Here is an 18,635-nt window from a genome sequence, read left to right on the forward strand (position 1 = left end):
TGCCGCAACCCACTGAAGACCCCCAACATGCTGCAAGAGATCAAAATGTGACAACCAACATACTGAAGGAGACCACCAGACACAACTAACATCTTTTAGAGGTCACAAGCTGAAATGAAAATTGTTTTTTTTACAATAAAACATACCTAAAACACCAAAACATTTGTTGAAATACAAGAAATAATATAAATGAATATAATAAGTAACATAAATAACATGTGGAGTAAATAGGTACCAAATATGTCAACCCTTAAATTGCCTGGGCGGTTGAAAAAGTAAAAACACCAGAAATTGTCTAAACAGGACAATATAAATGGCTTTACATGTCACCAGATGCAAGATAACAATGAATGTCAGTCTTAGAATGATTCCTTTTACTCCAACATAGCTAATATACAGTCTGGCTTAGAATTACCAGTCATGAGAAAAATAAAGTACCAAATTCCAAAATTGTATGTATTAGGAGATATTAAAAAAATGTTAGATTTCCCATTATTTTCTACCACAAGTCACCAGGACAAATATTTTCTTGTTGGGGACACAGAGGACAATGACCCTGACATAATGCTTACTGATATAATGACCAATGACCTGTCCTTCCATATGCATATAGAAAAGATTTGTAAGTTCATTATTATCACGTTATTTGCATTTTCTTTTAGATTTAGAGGTAAAAAGGCAAACTTACTACGGCTAATCTTACTTGTAGACTTGTAAAAGTGGCTCCTCTGTGCGCTCCTCAAATCTTCCCCTGTCAGCGAGCCTCACGTGACTGCTCTGTGCGTCACGTGCCTCTTCGTTATTCTCCGTTCCCGTTGCTCCTATTGGCTCACGTGGTTCCTCTGCAAGCTCTTTACGTGAACCCCGCCAACAGGAAAAGGCGCCACCTTCTGGTAGATCCTGCTCAGGTTTCCTTCCCTCTTTTACTGCGCAGGCTTTTATCCCGGGGACCTTTTGTGAGTTTGTGGCTCCGCTGTTCTTGTGGCGGCTCCCGTGTCTCTGTTAGGTGACTCCTGTGCAAAGTTCAACATGTCCTCCGCCAAGTCCCGGACAATTGTCGTCCTGGGACTCCGAGGGGTCGGTAAGTGGCTGGGAAGGGGCTTGATGTGATGTAGGTGCGGTGCCTGCTATGTGTTCAGGTGGCTGCTTTGCTCCAATTGTATTGTCCCCTTGCTGGTGCTCATCCCAGTAATGGCGCCCTTCATCTTCTGGGCCCTCACCTGCTGCTTTCCAGAGGCCCCGACACCATGAGGTTCCCCATACACTTTGCAGCCCGACCTACCCTCCTAGATACCATCGGAGCAGTTGGTTTGGGTCGGCCTCTGGTAGATGTGAATGAGATACCATAGAGGTTGTACAATCAGATTGCCAGGTGTAGGGTAATGTTACCCCAGGACACTATTCTAAGCCCCCATATATACCCGGGTCACTATTCTAGGTCCCCATATATACCCATATCACTATTCTAGGTCCCCATATATACCTATATCACTATTCTAGGTCCCCATATATACCCTTATTACTATTCTAGGTCCCTGTATATACGCGGATCACTATTCTAAGCCCCCATATATACCCAGATCACTATTCTAAGCACCCATATATACCCTGGTCACTATTCTACGTCCCTATATATACCCAGATCACTATTCCAGGTCCCTGTATATACCCAGATCACTATTCTAGGTCCCTGTAAATACCCAGATCACTATTCTAGGTCCCTGTATATACCCGGATAACTATTTTAAGTCCCCATATATACCGAGATCACTATTCTAATCCCCCATAAATAACCGGATCACTATTTTAGACCCCTATATACACCCGACTCCCTATTCTAGACCCCTATATATACTTGGCTTACTATTTTAGTCCCCTATATATATACCTGGCCCACTATTCTAAGCTCCTATTTATACCTGGATCACGATTCTAAGCTCAAATATATACTCAGATCACTATTCTAGGCTCCAATATATACCCAGATGTTAAGGCGATCTATTGATCCCAGATGAATTGTCCCTCTTTCTCTGATGACTTTTGTTTACAGCGCTGGAAGAGTGTAACATAACTTAATGGACGAAGGGAGGAGGATGAATGGACGAAGGGAGGAAAGGGGAGAGTTTAAAGGCAAAAAGGGGGGGAGCGGATGTTAGTTTACTGATAGGAAGAGTACAACTAGTTTCAACATAACTCAATCATCTACAAAACATAACAAAAGTACAAAAATATTTAACTTCAAGACTCAGCAAAATTCCTCAGCTACTTTAATTTCCCTCTTTTTATCCTTCAACAAAGGATGACTACTTGACCTCATACGTCTGTTCCTTTACATACAAATAGACAGCTTTAGCTTCTTGGTCATACATACCTTGAGGTAGCTGAGTGATTCTCCGTAGTACTATCATCCTACAGTGGGGTATTTCAGAGGGGTTACAAGTCATACGGTAACATATGTCTCCCTGGGTAATATTTATAGTATGTGTAAAAATCATACATTTTTCCTGGGGAATCATAGGTTTTACAGTTGTTGAAAAAGTTATACGGGTCATGAGATAAACGTATCTTACTTTCAGTAACATCGGTGTCATTGTAGATATTGCTAAAGACTCTAAGCAGTATGCTGACTGGAGTGGAGACAGCAATCAAACAAGAAGTTAACATATCTTGAGTACTATACATATCAGATAAGCAAAAACTAGAGCTATTATATATTTCTTTGGTAAGATGTTCTCATATGTTACCACGGAAGTCAGTCCAGTCACTATACTCAAATTCTCGTCGGTGCATAGACAGGGTAGAGTCATTCTTTAGGCTAAGGCTTCATTGAAGACAAATGAAGGGCAAATCTTGAGGGTGATATTGGCAAGTTGTTGTGACCCATACAAGGCAGAATATGATCATCAGGGCTCCAAAACTGCAGACAAGCATCTGGGCTGGTACTTGTGGATCAAGAAGCATCATCCGGGCGCTGGATCGGCGGTGCCTTTTCACTCTTGAAGCGTGTATCCAGGCGGGTCCTCCACTGGTCAGCATGGCTGTTCTAATAATGGCTTGCACGGTGACCGGAGGTCCAAAGGGCGGATCCAAGGATTTGTGCTTGTGCAGAGCTTTGACCAACACTACGTCTCCGGGCTTCAATAGGTGCGTCGGTTGATCTGTAGAGAGAGGAAAAGAGAGAGAGATTTCTCCGTAGTTGCTGTTCAATTTTTCAATTACCTTAGCTACATATTGATCTGTTGTAAGTCCCCCAGTAGTAAGATAAGGGGTTCTTTGGCCCAAGGGGTGGGGAATGGACGTCTCATTAAAATTTCAAAGGGTGATAGTTTATTAATTGGATTGGGTGTCATTTCTATTTCTGCTAGCAGGGCTGGTAGGTATTGGTCCCACTTATGGAATGTCCCTCCAGCTGCTTTTCTAAGTTTGTCTTTTAATGTCCTATTCATCTTTTCTACTACTACAGCACTCTGGGGGTGACATGGGATGTGGAACTTCCATTCTATGTTCATCATTTTTTAAATTTCCTGTGTGACTTTAGAAGTGAATGGAGCAGAGGCTTTGGCATGAAAATATGGTAGTCTGTTGCCCCTGGCATCGCAGGAATTGGGAAAGGTGTGTGCTTGACATTTGACAATTGCTCATTGATTTGGGAGGTGAATGGCTTGTAAAAGTTTTAAAATTAATGCTGAGTGCTGACAACTCTAAACGCATAGCAGGAGTCAGTGAATATGTTTACAGCTTTTCCTTCCATAATTCACTGGCTCTGGTGAGTGCTATCAATTCTGCGGCTTGGGAAGAGTTAACAGAGAGTGGTGCGGCTTCAAGGACTGTGTCAGGGAGCTGTACCACAGCATATTCAGCTAAATACGTTTTTAGTAATGGATGTTGTGGATAAGTCTGAACGTAGTGTTGATGTGTTATATATTACATGGGTGTGTCTTCGTGTGGGCATCCCTATGCTTGATGTGGTTTGCCTCCCCATTGTATGGGGTACTTTGGGCAGGGTGGTTGTAATTGTGAGCTGAATGTGGCTGCATTGGTGTGCTATGTGTTTGTTGTTGTACTGACTGCTGTTGGTGTGTAGGGCAGTCCCTGGCCCAATGACCTTCCTGTCGATAGGCAAAACATGCTTAATTCCTTCTAACATTTCCATATCCTCTATTGTCATTCCTGTCCTGTGTACCTCCTCTGCCTCTACTTGTTCCTCTGTACCCTCCAGGTTTCCCTGAATAATGGAGTCCCTTGGGGTTTTGACGGTTTAGGTAGCTCAAAGCAATTATCCCATTATATCCTGCAGGGGTAATATGCTCCAATTATCAATAATCATTTTGGCAGTTTTAGCATGTTCAGGGAATTATCCATTAATCAGTGACAGTGTAAAAACAACATTCAAATCTCCTCCTAATCCTAGACCTGCCTCTTCCTTCCACACTTTCATAAACCTTCGAGCATAATCACTTTGGGTTCTCCTGCTTTCTGTTTGCACGCTAATGCTGTGGCCAATGATTTTCTATCTGCATGTATCCTAACAAATTCATTATGCACTTGGTCCCACATAAGTTTTTGGGGTTAAATATACAACAGTGGATGATGTGTAGCCGCTGCTGCTGGGTGACATAGGACTAGTGGGTGGTGGTAATAATATCTGTTACTGCTTGGTCTTTGTTTTGGTAAGACGAGGATAGGCTGAGGGGGAATCCTGTATAATGGTTTGTTGCTGCACGGACTGTATTAGACAGATATCGTGCTCGTAATCCTCATCCTCCTGTGTTCTCCTTTGTGTTTCTGCTGTTAGTTGTGGATATAAGGGTGTATAAGGGGGTGGAATAGAGGATGTGATTTGGGCAACAGTTTTCTTTTTATGGGGGTAATATTTTCAATACATTTTCAAAGTATACCAGACTTCCCCACAAGCCTTCATGTATTGCCGGTCCCACTCGGGAACTCGTGGTTCTAATGTGTATCCCCGTCTGTCTCAATTACTGAGACACATTCCTAAGATACAACTATTATGGAATTTAGAGAATGATCCTTCCAGTGGGAAGGGGTCAGGGCATTTCACGTTTTCAGTGCCATTTTTCAAATGTAATCTAAAAGGGTCAGTGTAATAGTCTCCTGCTCTACGGTTAACAAAATCAACAGGAGTTTCCCCTGGAACATTATAAGGAATATCCTCATCACTGGGTGACATGGCTGTGAGTTTTTGTTTCTGTCTGGTTTTAATGTGTTTCTTTACATGTTTTTTTTATGTGGGTCTGGGAGCTGTTGCTCCTTTGTGGAATTCCCCTTACCATGGGAATTCCCCATAGTATAAATTACAGTATAAATATCAGACGATTGTACACAGTTGTTGTTGTTAGTTCAGTTAGTTCAGCAGGTAGCTAGAGTGCTTGCTAACGTCCTGTTCCCAGGACCGCTTACCAAAACGCAGCTTAGGTCACGTTACTGCTTGCCCGAGGCAACCATAGCAGTGAGGATTGACCCAACCTCACCTTGGTAACCAGATTAGTATACACACTTATCTTTTATATAATATCTCTTACACTTCTAAATTATTGACATCAAAATTCTTATAATCTATACATTAAACAGAAGCTATCAGTGTGCACAAATTCAACAAAAGATTTCTCAAACTACTTCCAAAAACTTCCTAACTAAGGACCCAGTCCTTCTATGAGGGAGTCTTCACTGCAACAGTGCTAAGGTTTGTAAGATATCCACAGGGACACGGGAGGGCAGAGGTAGAAAAGAAAATTTCTACTTACCCGATCCTGGTCTTTTTAAGGTAGGTAGATATCCCACTTTTGACGCCAAACTGTTAAGGCGATCTCCTATTGATACCAGATCAATTGTCCTTCTTTCTCTGATGACTTTTGTTTACAGCGCTGGAAGAGTGTAACACAACTTAATGTGGTTAGATCACTCTCAAAACTTTATTGTTTGCACAAAGTTTATATAACAGTTCAAAGACATGATCAGTGCATGAATGGACAAAGGGAGGAAAGGGGAGTGTTTAAAGGCAAAAAGGGGGAAGCGGACGTTAGTGTACTGATAAGAAGAGTACAACTAGTTTCAGCATAACTCAATCATCTACAAAACATAACAAAAGTACAAAAATTATGAACTTCAAGACTCAGCAAAATTCGTCAGCTACTTTCACCAGATCACTATTCTAGGCTCCAATATATACCCAGATCACTATTCTAGGCCCCTATTTATACACGGCTCACCATTCTAGGCCTTAAATATATACCCAGCTGATTATTCTAGACCTCCATATATACCAGGCTCACTATTCTAGGCCCCCATTTATACCCTGCTCACTATTATAGACCCTTATATATACCCAACTACATATTGTAGACCCCTATATACCGAGCCACTGTTCTAAGCCCCTTTATGTACCAGGATCACAATTGCAGGTTCATTTTGTCTGGCTGAGCTCCCTCTACCATCATAACCATTTCCATTTCTTTATTCTGCAGGTAAAACTTCTCTGATCCTCCAGTTTATCAAAGGGGAACCCACCCGGGATTACCACCCAAGCAAAGATAAATGTAAATGCCACTCAACCCCAGAAAAGTATCATCTGAGCATAGATAACTTTAAGTATTATCTGAACATTTGTAAGTACTTAGTATTATCTGAACATTGTAAAGTACTTAGTATTATGTGAGCATAGGTAAGTACAGTGTTTTCCCCTGAAAATTATTTCAGCCGGGTTGGGGGAAGCTGTAGCCTGGTGGTAAAAACTGTCGGTGTGTCAAGACTCAGCAAATTTAGTGCTCCCAGTTATTTATGCCAAAGGTCATTGTGGAATGGGAGAGAGTGCAGAGAAGGGCAACTAAATTAAGAAAAGGAATTGAGGCGCTCAGCTATGAGGAGAGATTAGCTGAACTAAATCTATTCTCCATTGGGAAGAGACGTTTAAGGGGGGATATGATCATCCTGTGTAAATAAATAAATGGTCCTTATAGAGAACTCTCTTCCCCATTATTCACTTTGAGATCATTACAAAGAACAAGAGGGCGCTGCGTCTGGAGGAAAAGAAGTTTAAGCTCCAGATAAGGAAGGGATTCTTCACTGTAAGGCCTGTGAAAATGTGGAATTGGCTCCCTCAGGAAGTAGTTTCAGCAACTACTGTAGATTGCTTTAAGAAAAAGCTGGATGTTTTTCCAGAAGCACAGTATATAACTGGGTATTAAGGCTTTAAAGTAAAAATAACAGTGACGGTTGATCCAGGGAACATCCGATTGCCTCATGAAATCAGGAAGGAATTTTTTTCCCCTCTTGAAGCAAGTTGTACCATGGAGTTTTTTTACCCTTCCTCTGGACCAACTATGTCTTTTAGGGTTTTATGCCTGGTATTATGCCCAAACTGTTTAGTGCTGTGTATTTTAATCCAACTGCCTAGTGTTCCATGTTTTAATCATGTAATCTCTTGTAGTAGTTTTTTTTCATTATTAATATTTTTATTCAACAGAGGAATTTACAAACAGTCCGTTTTAATGTGACTATATAAATAAAATAAGATAAATGAATCATCATGTATCAAACCAATGGATAATCAGTGTAGAGATACAGTCAGAAACTCAACATTGCATTAACAAATATCATATGAATTCAAATAAGTGGACAAGATACAAAAACAAAGTTGCATTTTAAGTGGTTATTTGTGGATTTTGCTACAAATTCCCATTCTCAAAAAATTTTTTTTTACTTTCGAGTCTTTGTTGATTGCGGCTTCTTCCCAGTCCATTTGAAAGACATGTCTAAGTTTTTCTAAAAATAGAATCAAAGTGAAAGGGTCAGTGCTTATCCACTTATGCAAAATCACATTCTTAGCTACCATAGATATGATCGTGAGTAGTCTACCACAGCCCCTAGCCATCCGAACCTGCTTGGATAAAACTTCAAACAGAGCCCAATTTGGGGAGAGTGGGTGGAACGTTACCAAATGGTTCAGTGCAAACTGTACCACCAGCCTCCAAAACTTTTAATTAGAGGGCAGCCCGAAACGTGTACAAAATCTGCTACAGCCGCTCCACATTTTAAACATAGCGGGGACTCGCTTAGACCCATTTGAAAAGATCGATGTGCGGAAACATATGCACCATGAAAAAATGAAATCATTTTCTAGGCTTTGCCATAGTCAGACAAATTTCTTTAGGGAGATAAGTACTCCATCTGCTAAGACCCGTATACTGTACCTGTCCCCATAGTTCAGTATTGGTTTATAGTTGACACTAGCTGATTACACGGCGTTGCCCGGGTATTTATTAATTATTGAAATCTTATATTATTCAGGAAAAGGAATCAAAAAAAGCTATAGTGATTTTCTTGTCTACAGTGTTGTTTCATTTTTTTTGCCTTTGATTGCAATTGGCCAATTGCCTTACGTTTTCTCGAAGGCGTTATTACAGGTCTGAAATTTGTAAAAGTATGTAAAAATATAAGCAAAAGGTACACTATCAATGAGCAATACATATACACATACATACATACATATACATGCCAAAATAGCTCTGACATATACCACAGCACTGTATAAAGAGTCATATGTCTAGAAAGTTTGGTTGAAATGTGTCTATGCGTTTCCGAGTGATGACATACACACATACATACATTTACACTTCCAAATATAGCTCTGACATATAGCACAGCGCTGTACAAAGATGACTGGTGCACTCACATCAGTCTCAGTCATATATATTTTTCAAGTTTGAAAAATAATCACTGTATTCTATGGGCAAAAAAAAAAAAAAAACTATGTGTGAAATGTATTCAGCCGCAGTGTGATAGCTGTGTGTGTGTGTGTGTGTGTAAAATCTGCTTGTCATATTCTTGTCATAGTCAGCCCAACAACTCACTGTGATCAAACCTTCATATATTTTCTAAATTGTTGGTACACAGGGGACTCTCATAGCTAATATTAACCAAAATTTCTTTAAAGAATTTCAAGATATGGGGATCACGAGTTTAATAAATTGTGGAAAATGATTATTTGGGTTGCTGTTTCGTAAGAAAGGGCAACTAGGAGCCCAACATTGCAAATTAAGGACCCCCAGGGGCCACCTACATAGCAAGAAGTATTGGGGTGGAGCCCCTAACTTTATTTACCTACCTGTCACAAAACGATAATTGAAATACTATGCTACACTTTCTGTTCTTTGGACCCAAATTATTTGGAATGGGGAGGTGTAGGAAACTGAAAATGTAGGTGCAAGTGGGGGACACGTGTATAACCCCCCCCCCCCCAAAAAAAAAAATAACATGGCAACATTAGAACATAAAAAACCTCTGCCCTTCAAAACAAGCTGCACTGTACATATTACTGTCTTCTTCCCTACCTTAAACCCTAATTTCTCTAGAACAAAGAGGTGCAAGTAAACAAAATTATAGGTGCAAGTGGGGGACACTTGAGGCTAACACCCCCCAAACTTTCATAACTTTCATTACCATGGCATCATTATAAACTCTGTCCATCAAAAGCCTACCTCTCTGTTAGACATGACTGTACTCTACCAGTACTTGAGCCGCTATTTGATTTTGATGGGCAGATATTATAGTTCTGATGATGCCATTGTGATGAAATTTTAAGGGGTGTCATCCACAAATGTTCACCACACATTTTCAGTTTCCTACACCTCCCTATTCCAGGGGAAATTGGGGTTTAAGTGTTAAACGTGGGCAGTAATGTGTAACAGGGCAGTGCATTTACCAAAGTATTGAAATTTTTGTGTTTGTGTGTGTGTGTGTGTGTGGGGGAAGGAAGTGTCACCCTACTGCAGGGAAATTGGGATACAAAGAAGTGAAGCAGACAGGGTAACATAGTATGACAGTAACATAGTATGACTGTAGTAGATTTGTGACAGGTATGAATTTAGGGGCCCATCCCAATGCTCCTTCCTATGTAAGTGGCCCCAGGGGTCCCCAATTTGCATTTTCAATTAAGGTCACCTAGGTGTATTTGCTTTCTAAACAGCAAACCCAGTGTTGTATTTCCACAAGTTTTTACAGAAATTACAGACAGAAATTGTGATTATTATTAGCTATGAGGGTCACCTGTGCACCCTGAAAATTTAAATTTATTATGACTTACAGTTTAGGAGATAAGGTTTATACACAGAGAGTTGTAAGGCTGCAGAATCTGCAGTTACACACACAGGTATTTTGATGCCAATGATGTCATTACACACGCCCACGCGGGCTAATACATTTTTACTCAATGTGTTGTTTTGTTTTTTTCAATAGGTGACTCAGCACAGCTGTGACATAGGGCAGGGACAGCCTGTGTCCCAATCTCATTGTAGCTTTTCTGTTTCCCCACCAGCACTTATCAGCAGCTGGAATCCTCTGAACGGATGATAGCTGAGAACAAAGCTGCCTCTCTGTTGTACGTTCAGAGGATTAGAGCTGCTGATAGGAGCTGAGCGGAGGGGACAGGGAAGCCGGACGGTCTGCCTACCAAAAAGGGGCTGGGGAGAACTATGTAAGTACTAAGTAATGCCCCATCCAAAGATAGAAAGAGTGGAATCTAATCACTGTCACTGATCACTAAGTACCATTCAGCCATAAAATACTGTAAGTACCAGCTGGATATGTAGAGCCATATCAGTATATATCCTTCTATCTCCTGACCCACCCACCTATTATTTAGATAGCGAGTAACACATCCCTTCAGCCATAGAGATCAGAAAGTGCCATTCCAACATGGAGATCAGTAAATGCCATCTCACTATAGACATTAGTAAGCATTAGGTGACCATAAAGAGCACCAAGTACCACTCAGCTATAGAAGACAGTAAGTATCATCTGATAAAAAGAGCAGTATGTACCAGCCTACTCAGAGCAGTGAGTACTAGCTGACCATAATAAACAATAAGTACCCCCGGACCATAAAGAACAGTAAGTACTATCTATCCAATGAGAGCAGCAAGTACTATATGAGCATAGACAGCAACAAGTACCCTCCGGCCATGTAAAAAAGCAAAAATCACCTTCCATAGAGATCAGCAAATACCATCCAATCATACAGAGTACTAAGAAGAGCTAAGATTTTTGCGATCAGAAGTGAGCATTTAAAAAGGCCAGCCAAAGAGATCAAATTGTAGCTGAATTTGAAATAATGTTATAGTAATTTCAACATGTTTAAACAGCGTTAATGTTTGTTTCCATCACCTCTTTTCTATTGCCTTTCCTTAGGCTGGACAAAAACATTTTCCATGGATCAGACTAAATATAAACTCTGTGTGGTGGATACAACAAGTCAGGTAAGTCATTGTGTCTCTCTTTTTTTTAATTCTTTATTTTTCAAAATTTTCAGAATAAACATAATAACGTTACCAAAACATGGACAAAAAGGGAGGGAAGGATATACAAGAACATCACAAGGAGTATATCACATAGTCTAATAAAACTCTGCTAAATAAAATAGAACATCAGTAGCATAAGATCTGCACATAGATTGACCAAAGGGTCCATTAGCATGTAAAATATGTAAAAAATAATACAGATCATGGTAATATCACATATATCTAACACGAAAGGGTCCAAATGGTTCTTAAACTCTGGTGTTTCCCTATAATATATACAGTTACCCCACATAGCATTGAATTTATCTTGGGTACCCCACAAACTAGCCGTGAGGTCTTCCATCATCATAATGTCTTTCACCATAGACAGTTGGGGTGACCGTTGATTTCCAATAAAGTGAAATACAAGAGTTGGCAGCAATAATGAGGTGTCTAATAATGGAACTCTTGTAGGCCTTCTCTGAAATTGTATTGTGGTGCAGCAGAAAAAATCCTGGATCTGATGGTATAGTATATGTTGTGACTCTTTGAATAAGGGCTCTCACTTGTTCCCAAAAAGAGCGCATTAATGGGCAGGACCGGAAAATTTGAAGTATAATACCCGTCGCCTGGTCAGACCACCAGCACCTGTCCGTTACCTCTGGAATAAAGCTGTGTAACTTCTCCAGGGTCCTGTACTATCTAGACATTTTACATAGAATAAGATAAAATCTAGATATTTTAAAACTCAATTCCTGATATCTACTACTGATAGAAGATTTATGAACCAAGGTGAGCTTTGTGTTCTGTGTCTATGGGGTACCCCCCATAGTTCCGCCCCATACTTGGAGGTAGGTAGGTGAAATATTTTTAGAGGCAGAATTGAGCTCCGAGTATACCCGGGAGTGAGAGAGGAAAATTCCCTATCTTCCAGTCCTGGGGGGAAAGATGGATTTCCTAGAATTGGTATCAATGGTGATGGCAAAGGTGACATTTTTAATTGATACAAGGGTTTCTCACATGCCTTCCACTTGGCAAAGATTATTGGATGTGCTCTCAAAGCAGGCTGAGGTAATGTCGACAGCCAAGGGATAGCTGTGAGGAGAGTGGAAGTAACTAATTGTTTGACTCCAACCCATTGTGTATCCCTGGCATGTCTAAACCGATCTAAGATCTGAACCATATGAGCCGTCATGTAGTACAATCATGGGTTGGGAACCCCCTCCCCCCCTCCCGTTTAGCCCTGAACAGTAGGCTTCTACTTAGGCAGTGGCCCTTTTTGCCCCAAATAAACTGAAATAGGTGCAAAGACTTAAAAAATGAGGTAGGTGTAAAAATCAGCAATGCTTGTAAGAGGTAAAAAGATTCTCGGTAGTTGTTCATTTTAGTGATCTGTATGCGGGCAAACCATGAAAAAGTGAAGGTGGACCATCTTTCAAGACCTTTTGTGATGGTGGCAAGTAAAGGGGAAAAATTGAATGTAAGAAGCTGGGATAGATCCGCGGGGAGCAGGGTCCCCAAATACTTAATCGCCGTTTTGTGCCATTTGAAGGAGAAGGAGGGCATAAGCCTGGGTACAAAGAGCCTGGGACAGGGAAAGGTTGAGGGCAGCCGGCTTGAAGTAATTAATTTTAAAATTAGACAAGACACCATACTCCTTGATTGTCTGTATAAGATTTGGGAGAGGTTGCTGGATTGGTGATGACAAACAGGAGGTCTATTGTGTCTCTTAGGATATAGTATATTATAAATGGCTGACCTATAGTCTTCCTATTCTACAGGCTGAGTTCTCCTTCATTCCTCCATCCTACGTCTCTGGAGTTGATGGATACATTATAGTTTATTCGGTGGATTCCCCGAGAAGGTTGGTGTACTGATCTCCCTGATAAACTCTGTGAGCTCTCTTAGTGAACAGCCCCAGGAATCTCTGTTTACTGATTTTTCTACTAAGATTGTAGCAGCAGTGACATTTGATTTTCCTTCTCTCTTTATTTCCTTTATTCTTTATTACTACAATAGAAGTTTATATTAGAGTTGTAAGTTGTAAGAATTCTCAAAAAGTTGAAGTGTTGATGGCTAAGAGTTTCCAAGCTCCAGCTCCCTCTTCTGATCTCTCTGGGAAACTGCAGTCATGTATTCCTTAGCTTATATTCAGGCTCCTTTATTGCTCTGCCCTTTTTGTTAATTTTTCTTGTAATAATAATATTATATGTATTTTTTATTTCATTTTTTTCAGCTTTCATATTGCATCAGTACTGTATAAAATGCTGAAGGATAAAAGAGGGAAAGGATGGTGTGTATTATTTATTCTTTAATGTTTTATTAAAAAAAAAAATAGAATCATTCATCTGTTGATGCCCAAAAGATCTGAGCTTGTATCTTTAATTTTTTCCCTGGAAATTTTATTAGGCCGAGTGGGAAGAAACTGTAGGTGGGTGGTGACCCCTGTATTCCATACCCACCCAAAAGCAGCCGGGTGGTTACTGAACAATTATTGGTGGTACACTGTATCTTTCTTGTGGATGTGAAAGGATAATCTTTTGGATTTTATTTGGAATCCCTTTCTGAGATTGTACAAATGCTTAAAAAAATTTCTGGGTTGAACACTGCATATACAAACAACTAGTATTTAGATAGATAGGGGTAAGGGTGATAGGGCTGTCCCTGGCATTGTTAGTGATTTATTATGGGATTGGTGGCATTCTGCAGCAGACTTTCCATCCCAGGTAGCCAAGAATGCAGAATGTAGATTTTTAAAGAAGACCAAAAAACATTGTCTTCCTTTCTACTTTCTGCCTTCCCCACTTCCTTCTGTCATTCTTACCCTTTCCTTTCTCTCACTCTCTTTCCTTTTATTTCCTTCTAATACTCTCATTTCTCCCCATCTCTTTTTTCTTCCCTTTATCTTCTTTTTTTCTCTATCTATCTGTCTGTCTCTCTATCCCTCTGTCTATCTGTATGTCTCTCTGTCTATCCGTCTGTCCATCTATCTCGCTATCTATCTATTATCTATAGATCATCTCCTCAATAATATTCTTCTCTCATAATAACATTCTGTTACAACAGTCTGCGAAATCTCTTTAAAAATCATTGGCCTTGTTCCGGAGTCCTGAATTTGGTACAGATTGAAGCATATACACCATATAAAGGACATAAATATACTATAAAAGTGCTGTTAGCTTCTGGTGATGCATACTCAAAGATCATTTTTTAAGCTTTCTCAATAAAAGGCGCCATTGTTCTGTTTCGACGTTGTCAGATGGCTCTCCAATAAGGATTACTAGATAGTAAGCATTTTATCACACATTGCACAGTCCTGGCTCACTGTTGTCACCATCCAGCCATCCGCCTGGAGAAATTCCTTGCAGTCATTGCTGGAATCATTGTGAACTTGAAGTGGAAGAGGCTGCAAAAGATCAACAGCACTAAGATGCAATAAAACACAAAAACAACTAAAAGAGGTATTTTATAAAAACATGTAAATTGGTCATGATGCAGATTACAAACTACACATTTGTTTCTTTTTTCTGGGTTGATTTTAATTTGGACAGCAAATTAAGCATTTTTTGCCTCTATTTTTTTCTTTTCAGCATGCCTGTTGTTCTGGTGGGGAATAAGAAGGATATTCCTCCAGTTCGGTAATTGTCTTATTATTCTCTTCTACTTTATTTGGTAGCATTTGGCAATTTGAGATAGAGCTGTTTGATTTTTCTCTGCAGTCATGGAATTTCACCAGAAAAGGGGAGAGCAATGGCAGATTCGTGGGATGCGCCATTCATGGAAGTGTCCGCAAAAGATATAGAGGTAACGATTGAGCTTTTTAGCATTTGGAATGTACCTTGCCAGTAATTTATTTTGTGCAACAGCTACAGCACTCCTTTCCAGAACACTTAGGCCTTGCTCACATGAGCTTTAACTTGCAATAGAGCAAATGGCACAGCAAGCTTCTGAAAAATATTCATAAAGCTTTCAGAAAGCTTTGATGAGCTTTGTTAAAGTGACCCTGACACCACCCAGTACTCTCCCCAGACCCTTTTAGCTTGGCGGAGCACCCAGCACTTTTCAGTAACCAATCCGCTGATTTTGGGTGGTTACTGAAAAGTTGGTTCACAACAGGACCCAGTTACCATTCAAGTATTCTCCCCAGAATTTTTTTTAAGCTGGCTGGGAAGGAGCTGTAGGTGGGGGCTCCTGTATTGGGGCCAACTTTTCAGTAACCACCAAAAAACAGCTGGGTGGTTGCTGAAAAGTGCCAGTTGGTGCACCCAGCTAAACAAATAGGAAGAATACTGCACTTTTAGTCATGAAGTATGGTGAAAGGGTTCTCATCTGTAGGGGACAAGCCCTGACAACCAAAGGGCCACACTTAATATTTATCATATTTAATGCTACATAACACCATTATAGAATGTGGAATGGTGAGAAACGTGAGCACGAGCTCGGTGGAGCTGGAGAAGTCTGTTGGAAATCACCAAAGGGTCACACTGTTTTACTGTCTCACCATCTTACTAAACCAGTAAAGCTTTAAAGAGAGTGGCACACGGGGCATTGTCAATGCTTCATATTGCTTTAGTATAGTGTTCGCTAACCTTTTCGGACCCATGCACCACTAAATTTACCAGCTCCGGACCACGCAAAGGAGAAGAAACTTTCCCCCTTAGTGATCAGATGAAGCCAGAATCCGTCCAGAGACACAACCCGCCCATATCACTGAGCCTGTGACCTATATGGGGGACATAGTCCGTGGCTCTGGCTGGTGCTCCCCCCCCCAAGCAGGGTCTTTGTTCTGACCCCACTCGGGCACACCGGCCAGAGCTGCGGACCACCGGCTGAAGGCCGCTGCTTTAGTAAATTCAGATAGAGTGACTTTGACCAGTTTAGGTCTTAGTCTTCCCAAATCAGCTGATTCTGTTAATCTGTCTTCATTACATTAGGAGAAGGATTGGTTATCGAGGTGAAAATATATGATAGAAAAAAAATGTATTTATCCTGAAAAAAGGAAGCTAATGCAGCCACTTATAGGGACCAGTAAGCTGTAATAGATTAAAGTTTTGTTTTAGAATCAGATATGCTTAATACCTTTCCAACAAACATTATGTCTTCATTTTGCTCGATTGAAGATATACAGTCTGTTTTTCTGGGTGTGTTGAATGCCTGGTCTCCGAATGTGCCCGGTGGTCCATCTGCCAGCCCCTAAATTTTCACAGAACATGGCACTGATGGAGAGCTGGCGGGAGGAAGTGCCCAATGGGTACCATGATTGAAAACTCAGCTGGAAGAATGCCAGATGTGAAGATCCTTATGATTGCTGTATTTGTTAAAGGGAGCAAAAAAAAAGGACACAAGCTCGAGAAGTAATTGTTAGAGGACTGATAATTATAGGTTGTGGCCCCCTCAAAAAAAAAAAATAGACCAAGTGGAAATAATCACCAGTATTGCCTAAGGTGCTATGTATGTGCTCACTGTCCCTTGTTCTGCTTTGCATGGCCATCTTTGTAGAGGCTTCGCCTTTTCATATCAGAACCACTGATTAGGAGAACAGTGTGTAGCAGACTAGTTAAACATTGAGTAAGTCGAAAGCAGCAATTGGATCTCAAAATGCAAATATACAGCTTTGAGGCTGATCACCTTCATATACCAGGCAGACTTCCAGGGGGAAAGTACATTTTTAGGGTCTTGCTGAGGCAAGAGTACGTTTCCAAATGTTCCTTAATGCACCAGCCCACTGATATGATTTTTACATACAGATATCGGGTCTGTGAAGGTATTTAACTGTGTAGGGATGGGTTAGTTTAGCTCTATGAAGGTTTAGTTATCCTTTAATAAATTTGTATACTAGTTTTAGAAAGTTGCCTTCTATCGAATATCTCAAGATGTCTCAGCAATTCACCAACTCCTCTCTTTTCTGTTACAGGAAAGCCAAAAGGTTTTTTTCAAAATCATTGAAGAAATTGATGGCCTGAATAGACCCCTGCCTGTACCACAAACCCCGGAACGTGAAAAAAAAAATTGCCTTATCTCGTAAAAGGCTATTGGAGCTACCAATGGCCAGTGTAGGAAGTGTCTGCAACAATCAGCCCAATTTGTTATAGTTCCCTTTGTTTTGAAAAAAAAAATATGTGATATAATTCTATCTTTATTGTGGCGCCACACTGAGTACTGTGACATGCAATGGAAATGTAGAGAGGGCTGATTTGATCTGATTTCATTTTGTGAGACCACCTTATACTCAGATGTTTTACACTGGAAATGTGTGTTTATTACAAAATTAATTATAAATATGGCTTGAATAGACCCTTCCCCGTACCATCAACCCCAGTAGTTGGAAAAAAACAATTGCTGGATCTTGTAAGAGCCTGTTGTAGCTACAAATGGTCACTGGATGGGTGCAGAGCTCTACAACATTCGGGCCAGTTCTGTGGAAGGGGAGGAATTGTTATTTTTCAAACTATAGTTTCTTATGTTTTACTTTGAAAAAATCTTTATTACATTTATTTCTACCTTTATAGTGCAAACTGTGATATATACCATCTGTGACACCACCCTGAGCACTACGACATGCACTGAAATATTTGGAAAATAATCATTTATCAGATTGTGCATGTATCACACTGCCTTCTTTTTGTGTGATCATGAGACCACTTCAAGCTCAGATGTTTTAAAAGGTTTATTTTTGTTTATTGCAAGAAATAAAGTTTCCATATATTTCTGATTTTTTTGTGCAAACTGTAACATGTAACTTCTGTGCCACCACCCTGAGCACTTTTACATACACTGGGAAATGCAGATTTGTGATCATCGTGAATGTGTCGCACTGCCTTCTTTTTGTATGACCTGTGAGACCACCTAAAGCTATTACGTTTACACTGGAAAATGGAAAATGTTTGTTCTTTGCAAAAAATAAATAAATCTTTACTGTTTGTTTATTTGCAGTCTCTGCAGTAATTTGTTTGTATTTCAGCTAGTCAGTAGTCACCTTCCAAGGCCTTTTCACAGCCCCTGGAGTCTTCAGTAATGGTAAACGGAACTAAATCCGGCATATGCTGGTGTTAGATGCTCATGTGCAGCACAGCGATTCTTTAAAAGAAGATAGCGATCAAGTAAGTGTGATTAATTGCAGAAGATAAATTACCTGTTCCTTCTGCAATAAAACTCCTGCCTGATCGCTGATTTTCAAAGCTGACCTATAGAGAGAGAACATTATTTTTTGCAGCATTGTAGTGTCGCTACAAATAACTTTTCTCAGCCCTGTGCTTGCTGGAAATGGATTAAATGATGTTGGGTGCCATTAAGCCTGAAGAAAGACAGACACTTAAACACAGCTGTCTGAAGAGGGAAGCA

At 40.3% G+C, this 18,635-nt stretch overlaps 1 protein-coding gene across 1 annotated transcript; it reads left to right on the forward strand.

Moving 5' to 3' along the window:
- The first annotated feature begins 1,029 nt into the window (after positions 1 to 1,029).
- LOC140344806 (GTPase RhebL1-like) lies at positions 1,030 to 14,936 on the forward strand. Its single transcript, XM_072432015.1, has 6 exons — positions 1,030 to 1,081; positions 6,486 to 6,626; positions 11,206 to 11,273; positions 13,076 to 13,158; positions 13,531 to 13,587; positions 14,885 to 14,936. Exons 1-6 carry the CDS (start codon positions 1,030 to 1,032, stop codon positions 14,934 to 14,936), a joined length of 453 nt encoding a protein of 150 aa, XP_072288116.1.
- Positions 14,937 to 18,635: the final 3,699 nt, after the last annotated feature.

This window comes from Pyxicephalus adspersus, unplaced genomic scaffold (assembly GCF_032062135.1).
Source record: "Pyxicephalus adspersus unplaced genomic scaffold, UCB_Pads_2.0 Sca33, whole genome shotgun sequence".
Classification (NCBI taxonomy): domain Eukaryota; kingdom Metazoa; phylum Chordata; class Amphibia; order Anura; family Pyxicephalidae; genus Pyxicephalus; species Pyxicephalus adspersus.